Source organism: Macaca mulatta, chromosome 1 (genome assembly GCF_049350105.2).
Source record: "Macaca mulatta isolate MMU2019108-1 chromosome 1, T2T-MMU8v2.0, whole genome shotgun sequence".
Lineage (NCBI taxonomy): Eukaryota > Metazoa > Chordata > Mammalia > Primates > Cercopithecidae > Macaca > Macaca mulatta.
Genome location: NC_133406.1, coordinates 156679715 through 156692299, shown reverse-complemented (window position 1 = coordinate 156692299; position 12585 = coordinate 156679715). Strand labels below are relative to the sequence as shown.

At 36.0% G+C, this 12585-nt stretch overlaps 1 protein-coding gene and 1 long non-coding RNA gene across 2 annotated transcripts in view; one reads left to right on the top strand and one right to left on the bottom strand.

Annotated features, from left to right (window-relative positions):
- LOC144338454 (uncharacterized) overlaps positions 1 to 12585 on the top strand; it is a 445122-nt gene that overhangs the window by 73471 nt on the left and 359066 nt on the right. The gene's annotated exons all lie outside the window — the stretch shown is intronic.
- Positions 1 to 12585, bottom strand: part of TTLL7 (tubulin tyrosine ligase like 7) — an 89531-nt gene that overhangs the window by 13881 nt on the left and 63065 nt on the right. The window contains exons 18-19 of the mRNA XM_015144041.3: positions 8721 to 8881; positions 1498 to 1671 (exon numbers count right to left, since the gene is read on the bottom strand). Of these exons, the coding sequence (XP_014999527.2) occupies positions 1498 to 1671; positions 8721 to 8881 (335 nt within the window). The remainder of the gene's footprint in view (positions 1 to 1497; positions 1672 to 8720; positions 8882 to 12585) is intronic.

Sequence of the window (12585 nt, the reverse complement as noted above, 5' to 3'; positions counted from 1 at the left end):
CATTCTGACCATTTATCAGAAGTCCAGAAGTTAAGATTCCATGGTCAGAAATAATCTCTTTTGACCACCAGCAGGAGAAGAAAATAAAAAAGTCTGAAGCACCTGTAAAGCATACCTTTTTCCTCCAATGTAACCAAGAAGACTCATCCTACTTTGTGTACCCACAAAAGCTACAAGGTCCATCAACAGAAATTAGTTTATGAAATCTAGGATTGTGGGAATTACATTAAAGAGTCTCAGTGAATTCCTTCTTAGACTGAAATTTAAGATTTTCCTGACCATTCTCCCAGAGTATCACCCCTTAACAAGAAGGCTCTTCATTTATATGGTATGATGTCCAAAAAATGGTTATCATTCTTTTAAATCATATAAAAGTATTAATGAAAGTATTAAAAGTTTTATTTCAATAGCTTGCTTCAGTCAAACCATTAAAACTGTAGAATATAACTTTGATATTTAAATTTTTTAAATATTAATGGTTACCTTTACCACTGCTATTATTGTGATCAACCAGCTTCTATTTATAGAAGAGTTAAAAGAGGTTAAATGTCCTGCAACACTACAATGACAGAATCCAAGACAAACAAAAATGTAAAATATTTCTCTTAATACTTTCTATTAAAAATATTCTGAGCCACTCTGCTGATACAGGAAACATTTGTAATAAAGTTATTTTTATTATATTCCCTGAGATTTTTTAAATAGATCAATTTCTAGGTGTTTTCAAGAAAAGAAAATCCAAGCTATAGGGGTTCCATTTTCCTCATTGTTTATTCAACTATTCACTGACTTTTTGACTATCACTTAGTTTTTCAAAGTCATGGCTTAATTTCTTCTATCCTGCATAGTACTACAACTTACAAATACTAAAACTAAAGTTATATATTCATCTTTATTTCTAATGAGAACTACAGTTGTCTTGAGAAATGCTAAAAGGTACTTTCTTTACTCTGTGTGTTTTTACACCTTAAAAACAATACTGCTTTTCATGCTTTTTGGACAACTATTTTAACTGAATGTTTATGAAACTCATTTTTCAAATAGAACTTGACAAAACTTTACCTGCTACATATTTGGTAATGAAGGGAACAGCAGAGGCAAATTGAACAATAAAAATGAAACCAAAGGTATCTTCCCAACTGTAGTAGGCTCAAGGATAAATGTTGAAATCTCTCTATTAGAGAACAAAAGTTAAACATATTACCACATTTTTGGATGCTCTTGCTCTGGACTTTTGAAAGTGAAGGTATATAAGTCAAATAACTTCATTTCCAAGTATGTTTTATCACCTTTAGGTTCGTGATTGCTGTCCTTGTTCAGTCCCTTAAAGGTAAATACTGTACTAATTAAAAATATTTTGCAGATAATAGCATGTATGAACTTCAGTCTTTAGCTTTTTCTCTAGTCACGTAAAGAAAAAAACACTGTTAATTTCAAACTCTGATTTAGCATTACTTTATATAAAACTCTCAAGGGTTAGAGAATGTGAACAAGTACCTGGAATTACCCCAGTCAGGACCAATGCCTGAAAGCGATCCTCTTTTGTCAGCTGCATATTTGTAAACCACTAGCAGGCACTGTTTACAAAGCTCCACCAGGCGCTGGCAACACTGGAGCTGCAAAGGAGTCACCACCTCTGGGCTTTTATTGAAAATACTCTCCCAAGAGGATCTGTTGGCATGGAAACAGACATGATCTCATGTTGGCTGTTAAAAATGACAACCAGCTATATCACTTCCCTAGCAACAAGCCAATAAGGGCAATAGAAATGGCCTCATACATTTGCAATAACTATGAATGGTTTAAAGATATATAATAAAAACAAATTAGGAAATTTATTTTTGTATTAAAGAAACACAACATCAAATACATATACTATTTGTATGTGTGTGTTTGTACGTGTGGGGGTGTGTGTGTGACAGTGTGTCTCACTATGTTGCCCAGACTGGAGTACAGTAGTTATTCACAGGCACAATCATGATGCACTACAGCCTTGAACTCCTGGCCTCCAGTGATCCTCCTCATTTTAGCCTTGAAGTAGCTGGGACTACAGGCATGTGCCACCATGCCCAGCACTATTTGTCCTTAAAGCTTTTAAAGCTGCCAACTCTGGACGGCTAATAGGATAGTTTTCCAACACCTCTTAAAAAATGGAGTTACTCTATATTAAGGTATTTGTAAAATACTGAGCTAATTTCTCAAAAATTAAGTATTCTTGGAATTTAGGCTTTCTTGGAATCTGTATTTACCTTAACATTAAGAATGATCCCTTGAAATGATTAAAAAGTTGCTAAAACAATTGTTAACCTCTCTTCACTAAGAGAATTTAGGTTAATACTTGATTGTGACCATCCCTTTCAAAACACTTTTAGACATAACTATATCCATATTCCTAGAGCACAGGTTCTGTGTGCTAGAAGTAATGCTATCTTTTTTTTTTTTTTTTTTTTTTTTTTATTTATTATTATTATACTTTAAGTTGTAGGGTACATGTGCATAACGTGCAGTTTTGTTACATATGTATACTTGTGCCATGTTGCTGTGCTGCACCCATCAACTCGTCATTTACATCAGGTATAACTCCCAACAAGTACTGCCCTACTGCCATCCCAGAAGCAGCATGCCTTCTCCTTCACTGAACTCAGCTTATTCCAAAGCAGGTAATGGTGCGTACTTTCTTGGTAAACTTCAGTTTTGTGTGGGGTGGGTGGGTGGGTGGGGGTGTGTGTGTGTGTGTGTGTGTTAACAATTCCGAAGTTTACCATCATGGTATCATGGTTTATATCAGGAAATACCTCACTACTCCACCACTACGGAGAGAGAGACAGACGAGAGAGAGAGACAGAGAGAGAGAGAGAGAGAGAGAGAGAGAAATTTATTCCACAGACTTATTCCTTGAAACTCTTCAAGCCTCCAGGGGAAATTTTGGTTTGAGACTTGGTAATGATTCATATCTCATTTTACATAAACCAATTCACATAACCCTCAGAGAGAGAAGCACAGACTTTCAGAAAGGAAAAAGTATTCAGGACAATATTTTCCTGAAGTAAACTTCCCAATGGGAAACACAAAGACTCCACTTTCAACCTTCTGTGGATATTTGATATATCTGGAATTTTTTAAAAAATGCCTTAGAAACAGAAATGTATTTTTTACTAGAAAAGCTACTGTTTATTTTTTCAGAGAAATGTGGCCCCAAATAGCATGTCATCAATGAATGAAAGGTTTTCTTAAAGGGAGTAATACTGAAATGAATTAATTGAAAGAAACAAATTTTCTTCAGTGTTCTGAAATGTTCAGGGCTAAATATAATAGGCTTTTAAAATACTGGGGTTTTTTAATTGGCAAAGGAATGAAAGTTATTTTTATTTAAGAAATAGTAATTTGATGGTTAAATTAACTGTAAAAACAAAATTTAAATTATTGCTAGATGGAAGAAAAACTAGATATGACACATGTGTTTATCAAGATTTATATATGTAGATAGAGACATAAAATCTACTTACCTAATTTGATTAAAAAATGCTGGAAAAATAAATTAATTAGGGAATATGTTTATAATCAGTATACTTTGATTTAGCAGACCCTATAAAATTTCATATAAATGTGAATACATACAAAAAAATCCTATGTTTTTAATGTCTGCCTAGCACTTTTCTTTCTGCTGGGATTTTGGGTAAAAGTCTACCTCCATCACCACCCTCTACTCTCAACTTGGATATATTTATTTATTGATACTGTGGAGCTATTTGATCAGATCAACTATCAGGTCACTCATGGTAATTTTTCTTTAGAGGTAGGGAAAGAACAAATTAAATGGAAGAAAGCTGAAAGGGCTTCTTCTGTAACACTCTAATCTGATGTTAACTTCTTGAATAATACGTAAATTATAATATGACCAGCTTTGGCTTCTCATTCTCTCATTCTCCCTTAAATATTTAAAATAAATACATGAATCAAGGTCCTATACATATTGATTTCCAGTGTATATATTTACCACTACTAGCCAAGACTACATTCTACTCTATGTATTAATCCATATTTAGGTGTCAGCATACCAAAATACTCAAGAAAATGAAAGCAACCTGCTTCATTTGGCCCTAGGGCAGTGGTGCCCCCTCTACACAAAGGAAACCTGAGTATAGAACTGTATCCCCTATTCTTACCTGCCACCTGGCATAGCTGAGTAGATGTGAAATGTCTCTATACTACTACAGTATTTCAGCTTTCAACACTAGCAACACAGTTTTTTAAAAAGGTGAAAGGAGGTAAAAATAGTTAAAATACCAGTACTTTAATCAAAGAACCCCAGGTCTCTTCTACCTGCTTTTTGAATCTAAATTCCAAGGAAACAGGGTCATCAAAATCCATGAATTCAAAAAGAAAAATTAAATGATTAAAAAGTTCTTTCTGGCTCTCCCTAATCCTCACAGCAATATAAAAGGAAATCACTTTAAATGACTTTTTTAGTAATATAACAGTAAGATATAGAATACTGAATATTTCTGGCAACAAAGGAAAGTTATTCATGCAATCCAGAGACTTAGAAATCCTCACATTATTCAGTAATCCAATAATTTTCACCCACTTTCTCATCAAAACATTTCATAAAGCAGTTATCTAAAGAGTGAAACTGATTCATTCCTTTCTCCACTGGTACAAGCCCTGACTGAGTAGCCCAAAGTTAAGTGGCAGAAAGGAGAAAGGAAAAGTTGTGGTGGGTGTCCCTAGAATTGGCCCAGGGGTTTTACTGATGCATCAAACAGAAAACATCCTTGTCCCCCTCTTTTCCTCTTCCAGGCTGCTGAAGTTTATACATACCAATACAGTAATCACCAACAGAAAGATTAATAACCTAAAAAGTATAACAACAACACATCCAGTGGAACATGATACAAGAACAGGGAGATTCACATCTTTTTAAGTAGTCTATATATTATGCATAACTTTTCGAGTAGGCATAATCCAGCCTAGAAATAGACTACTGCCTTAGAATATTCCCTAAAGTTTCTTCTTGCCCTAAGATTCTAAAAGAAAGGCTTTTACATGGCAAACCCCCACAGGAAAATACTTTTGACTAGGGAATCCAAGCCAGATTCTCTTCTTTGGGGTTTACATATTAGGATTTTGAGTGGAGATGGGGCTTTCCCAAACCATGCATTCCTTTTCCCATATTACCCTGGCTCCTCTCTTGGCTTTACCCCCACAGACTCCTACTCTTCCTGTAACTCTCACCTGAAATGCCACTTCCCATAGCCACCATTCCCCAGCTCTCAGGCCTAAGTTTGAGTCCCATGGAACCTCAGACTTCCTCTATCCCAGTAAAACATGGTAGATAATTTTATTTATGGAAATTCCAAGAGCTATTTCCCTAAAGTAAACATATTCCAAAGTGGGCATCATAACACTCCCAGGAGGCTGCATGTGATCAAAGGGTTACTGGGCATGGGCATCAGCAGCCTGGTAGAGGAAGAGAGGAAGAAGGGTGTTTTCTGTTTGATACATCAGTAAAACCCCTTGGCCAACTCTAGGGAAACCTACCACAAAGATCTACATTACTCTGGTGTTTCTGGAGGTAGACAGGGATGGTTTACTTACTTTGTTTTATTGTTGGGGATGTTGATAGGCAAAGGCAACAATCAAGGCCTTGGATTCTTGGACATAATCAAAGACTTGGATTATATTTTTCTAAGATTTTACACCTAACTGCGAAAGAAAGTTGAACTTTATATTAAAATCATTCCTTAAAAACTGAGAAGAGTAGATTTTCACCATGACTGTTAGGCCTTCAGACCAAAGGTTAAAGGAGTATACACTGAGAAGGCATGATTCAAAGGATAAAGAAGAACTACTCTGGGTCCAAACTGAGAATCAAACACACACAGTACTATGTGACTTCACTAAATTGAGGAAGCCTAAAAAACTCATTAATGCAAAATAAAATCCGATATTAAACTCACCTCTTTAAACTACTAAATTGAAAGAAGTAGATGAGAGTGGAGTCAAATTGGTCTCAAAACTACTCCTGCCTCACCTGCACAGGCATAGTAGGCTAGGGATTTGGCTAATGCTATGGACTTGCAGTAAAACAAGCTTGGCAACCATTGGCAAATCTGCTTTGGGGAATGTCAATGAAGCATCGAGTTAAGAGCTTGGGCTTTTGACTCAAGACTACCTGGATTTAAATACAGGTTCATACAGTTGCTATGTTTATACTTCAATTCCTCATCTGTAAATGACGGTAATAGTTTACTCAAAATACTTTTTGTGGAGATTATATAAATATTTAATATGTAAAACAATGTCAGATATTTAGTAAGCCGTCAATAAATACTACTTACTATCCCTATGATTACTACTACTAATAGACACCACCAGAGAAACTGGAAGGCAGTACTGTGCCAAGGATAGGAGAAAAGGATTCTGAATCAAGTTAAAGTATGTTAGCAAAATAGTTCAGGAAAGAGGAGCCCTAGAAGCAAAGAAGCACCATTTCATGGGTATCTTTAGAGTCTGGTGTTGGAGATTATCTATGGACTCAGAGCCACAGCACTGATTTCACTAACAGATTTTCTCATTGCTCTCCATGGTAGAGAGTAGCTGGGATTCATACATGGCATCAAGCCAATGGATCAACCAACAGAAAAAAAAATTTCCATTTTAAGTTCAGATTGGGAGAACTTTTACAGAGAGCCATCAACTAAGGGGCTGTGGAGTTCAAATGTTTCACTTAAGTCTCTGTAGAAATAATAGCCCGGATTATTCTCAGATTTCATCACACCCAGAGTGCCTTATTAATTCTCCCTGTTGGTGAATGGTAGCTAAGAAAAAAAATGGTAGAAAGACTGAGTCTCCAAATGATATGAATGATTCTGTATCACATGACTAGAATATTTAAATGGAGAATATTCTGAGATCATTTCAGAATAGAACAGTCTGTTAAGGTTTTACAGAAGAGGCAGGTATAGAATGGGGCTTTACATTCGATTCAAATAATACAGAAGGTACCAGAAGGTTGGGGTTATAGAAAGCCATCCAATCAGATATTAAATGACATCAACAGTTCAGAGGAAGAAAAAGACAAATTTTTAAGAAATCTGAAAAAAATGAATTTGTTTTTTCTGGAGCAGAATTCAAGTAGGAGAGTAATGAGAAGGAAGACTGGGGAAATAAGAGAAAACAGCATATTAGATGGCCTTGTATCTGTAGATAAGAAGTTTAAACTTAAATGATAAAGGAGGAAAATCACTACAGATTTTAGGATATGATTCTGACAGTAAGATGGATATGAGAAACAAAAAACTGGAAACAAAAATGCCTAGAAATCTATTCATTTCACTTAGCTGTCTTACCAAAAACAGGCTCATTTTGTCTAAAATCCTGTCATACTTTATCTGTATCTCTTTTATAATGATGATTTAGTCCATTCTCACACTGCTAAAAAAGACATACCCAAGACTCAGTAATTTACAAAGGAAAGAGGTTTAATTGACTCATAGTTCAGCATGGCTGGGGAAGCCTCAAGAAACTTACAATCATGGCAGAAGGGGAAGCAAACATGTCCTTCTTCACATGGTGGCAACAAGGAGAAGTGCCAAGTAAAAGGGGGAAAAGCCCCTTATAAAATCATCAGATCCATGAGAATTCACTCACTATCAAGAGAACAACAGCATGGGGGTAACCACCCCATGATTCAGTTACCTCCCACCAGGTCCCTCCCATGACACGTGGGGATTATGGGAACTACACTTCAAGCTGAGATTTGGGTGGGGACGCAGACAAACAATATCAAATGATTTGCTTTGTATGTATCATACTTTATCTGCTAGAGATATCAGAGTTTATAGGTTAAGAGCATGAACTCTGGGGTCAAGGCTAAATGAGTTCAAATCCCAGTTCCACTAGGTCCTTAGCACCTATCTGTGCCTCAGTTTCCTTATCTATAAAACAGAGATAATATAAAACCTGACTCAAATTGATGTTATGAGGATTAAATCACTTAACACATGTAAAGTGATCAGAACAATGCATCTCACACAATAAGTAGTATGGTTAGTTATTATCTGTGTCAGATTCAACACTGTATCTCCAAAAATATTAGCACAAAAGTAAGTACTTGATGATTGTTGAAAGAATGAATGGAAACAAGCTAGTTTAGCCATGTGGGAATGTGACAGAAAAACAATAGGATTTAGCAAATGATTAAATAAAGACAGTGAGGGAAAAGGAAGATGCAGGTGCCCCTGTGATATCCAACTTGTATGACTGAGAGAATAACAACAGGATTAAGGGAAGCCAAGAAAGGAAGCCATTTCGGAATAAAAGGACGTGGAATGTTTGGTTTTAGATATCTTGAGGCTAAAATGACAATGAGTCACAGCAGCTTTAGCAGCACTGGGATTCTGGGGAGGAGGAGAAGTCTGGCCATAATTTTAGAAGGTGACTGCAGAAGAACTTCAAGGATATTGCTTTGTATTTTCTTTAATTAGGACTACCTTCTCTCCACTGAATTCAAATTAATTAGGTGGTGTTGTGTTCATATTCATCATCTTATCTAAATCACCTTAATTGATATAAATTATAGTTGAGTACTAAACATTACATGCAGTAAAAAGAAATCCATATTTTAAAAGATCATTCAAGCATTTTATTAGGCTACCTCTATAACTAAATAGTAAAATATTAAAAATGATGATAATAAAAGATGACTGAGAACTTACCCTGAATCACAGAAACAGTTCCACAGCCCTTGGCCATGACTCCAGAGTAAGCGATTAAAAACCCGGTTGAAAATCCGATATAAATTTACTTCTTCGACATCAGGCACCTTCCAGATACGTGGAAGAACCGTACGAATGCTTGTTTTCACTATGTCCAAAACCTAGTGGAAAAACCAAAGTACTTATGATCTAGGAATGTATATCTGTGTCTAAAATTCAAAGATGTAGCTTGAGCCCAGGAGTTCCAGACCAGCCTGGGCAATATAGTGAGAACCTGTCTCTACAAAACTTTTTTAAAAATTAGTCTGGCATTATGACCCACATCTGCAGTCCCAGCTACCTGGGGGGGCTAAGATGGGAAGACTGCTTGAGCTCAAGTGGTCAAGGATGCAGTAAGCCATGATGAAAAGTAAAATAAAAATAAAATTCAAAGAGGAACACACACACACACACTGAACAATAGTATAGAACAAAAAGTCTAGAAATAGGCCCATGCATTTATGAAACTTCAGTATATGACAGAGGCAATAACTCAGATCAGTGGATAGAGATTTTGAAATTATAATCTTTATGGATTAGATGAAGAAAAGATAAAGCTGAATCCCTCATTAAAAAGAATCAACTCTAGAGGGGCTAAGGTCTTACATGTTAATAAAAATAAACTATTCTATATCTCAGTGGAAAGTATAGGAGAGTATTTATTGAACCATGGGCTAGAAAAATACTACTTAAGTCACAAAAAGATATGGACCATAAAAGATTAATAGATTTTGATCATATAAAAATTAAGAACTTCTGGTCATTAAATACACCTTAAAGAAAATAAAAGACAAACTTACAAACTGCAAAAATATATTCAAATAATATATGTCCAAAAAAAGATTAGTATCAGGAATATATAAAGAATGTTTACCAAAATTTTTAATAGAAAAAAAAGGACAAAACATTACAAACAGGCATTTCAGAAAAGAGGAAATAAATATGCCCAATAAACATAAAGAACAAAAATTAAAGTTATAATAAGATATCCACGTAGTTGACAAAAATTAAAAGTCTGATGATATCAAGTGCTAGAGAGGATATGGAATCTGCCGGGTCTCTTAGACATTGCTAGTGTGAGTACAGATCGGTGCACAAATTGGAAAACAGTCTGGCATTATCTCCTAAAGTTGAAAATTAATATCCCTATGGCTCAGCAGTTTTACTTCTGAAATAATCTCTCACAGGTAAAAATATGAGGTGGCATGTACAAGAACGTTCATAGCAGCTGTTAACAATTGTAAACACCTAGAAACAATCAAACTCTTCAACAATAAGAGAGTGAATAAATGAACAGTGGATACTCACCCCCTCTGGACTATTACACAGTATTAATACAGTAGTCGAAATGAATCAAATATGACACACAAGACAGAACATCTTCATAATAAATGGTAAGGTAAAAAATGTACTAGAGGCCGGGCGCGGTGGCTCAAGCCTGTAATTCCAGCACTTTGGGAGGCCGAGACGGGTGGATCACGAGGTCTGGAGATCGAGACCATCCTGGCTAACACGGTGAAACCCCGTCTCTACTAAAAAAAATACAAAAAACTAGCCAGGCGAGGTGGCGGGTGCCTGTAGTCCCAGCTACTCGGGAGGCTGAGGCAGGAGAATGGCGAGAACCCGGGAGGCGGAGCTTGCAGTGAGCCGAGATCCGGCCACTGCACTCCAGCCTGGGCGACAGAGCGAGACTCCGTCTCAAAAAAAAAAAAAAAAAGTACTAGAGACTAAATATATAGCATGATACCACCCCCTTTTTTTGAGGCAAGGTCTTGCTCTGTTACCCAGGTTGGATTTCAGGGGCACAATCTCAGCTCACTGTAGCCTCAACCTCTTAGGATCAAGCTATCCTCCCATCTCAGCCTCCTAAGAAGGTGGGACAACAGGCACACACCACCATGCCCGGCTAATTTTTGTAATTTTGTAGAGAAAGGGTTTCACCACATTGCCCAGGTTGGTCTTGAACTTCTGAGCTCAAGTGATCTGCCCACCAAGGTTGCCCAAAGTGCTGGGATTAAAGGTATGCGCCATCACCCCTGGCCATGATACCCTTGTAATAGAAGTAAAAACAATTAAGTTTTAAAAACACATGGGGAATACACATAAACATTTTTTATATATATGGTATATATACCATATATATATGGTATAAGGTATATATATATGAAAGAAAGAAAGAAAGCCAGAGAGAGCAAGAGAGAAAGAAGAGGAGCGGAGGGGAGGGGAAGGGAGGGGAGGGGAAGGGAGGGGAGGGGAGGGGAGGGGAGGGAAGGGAAGGGAAGGGAAGGGAAGGGAAGGGAAGGGAAGGGAAGAGAGTGAACACTGAGTTCAAGAATATAGCTACCGGGGAAATGGGGAGCCACGGGGATGGAAGGGAATCATTTGGTTATATACGTTATTTCCAAGAATCTAGCTTTTGATTTGGGTGTTGGGTTCACAGGTGGTATAGTAAACTTCAAAACACTAAATAACACTAAATAAAAGCAGGTCATGCACAAACCAATCATGAAAGAGTATCGTGAAATAAGGACTATGATTAATCTGGACCACTGAAATCCTAGAGGTCCTAAAAAATTTGTAAACCCCAAAAAACTCTTTTGTCTAATTCACATATACTTGATACTTATGCAATGTAGGTATTTCCAATAAAATTCTTTTGTAAAAAAACAAAACAAAACAAAGAAAAATAAAATATCAAATAATAATATTCTGATCTCCATTCATCAAAGTGGATTTTTCACTTTTTATCTAGCTATAATTATGGCAACTGCCTATAAAAATGAAAGTGAAAGATGAAAAGGGAAAAAGACTTTCAAACATAAAGACTAAATAAAGACATTTCTCTCAACAGACACAAACATGAAGAATTGGAAGCAGATGAAAGAATGATTTGTTTCTCTTTAAAACAGCAATATTTAAAGAAATGATGTTAGTTATCTCTGATCAAGGCAAATTTAGAATAAACATTTGTTTAAAAATAAATTTAGTAAAAAGTTTTCAAGGTGATATTTATAGAAGACTAGGAACTACAGCTTCTCACAGGGAAATGCGTGAGCAGCAGCATTCCTTCCCTTCCTGTTCCAGCTTCCTGCACTGTGATGGGGGCAGTAATACAAATCCTACTGTAGGTTAGGGTGTGTCCTAGGGGAAGGGGCAGAGGATGAGGAGGGAAAATGCAATCTGTAATAAAGTTGTGTGTGAAAAACTCATGGAAAGGCTCATTATTACAGGTAACAAATGCTTCATTATAAAGAGGAATATCTTAAAACCTTTCACAATAATACTGAAATGTGAGTATCAAGGCATTAATTCCTGCCTTTTAGTTTTTACAATTTTAATTTAAGCTATTAGTTTAACTCTTTATATTTTTTAGTGTAGAAAGCAGTGCGCTCATGACTATGTGATATAAGAATCAACACTAGCTGTAAATGAGAAATTTAAATCATCTTTCTTCTCAATTTTCCTTTCTACTTTCTGTCAATATATTAGTAAGTAATAATAGGCCAAAAGTCATAATGCAGAAAGGAAAGAATAAGAAAGTAGCCAAGATAACCCATATATTAGTCTCAAGGATAAATATGAGTTATATAAAATAACCGAAATTGAAAAGTGTTATTGATACTGACAATTTTAACATTACCTTAAGTTCATCAGTATTCACATTATATTATAAAATGATTATTCAACTTTAAAATGATAAAGGATTTGAGATCATGGAGTATTCATTCATTTCTTTTTAAATACACTTCAAGGGCAACTAACATGTATCATCTGCCTGCTCTATGCCAAACACTGTGCTAGGTACATTACTTAGATTATTTTGACC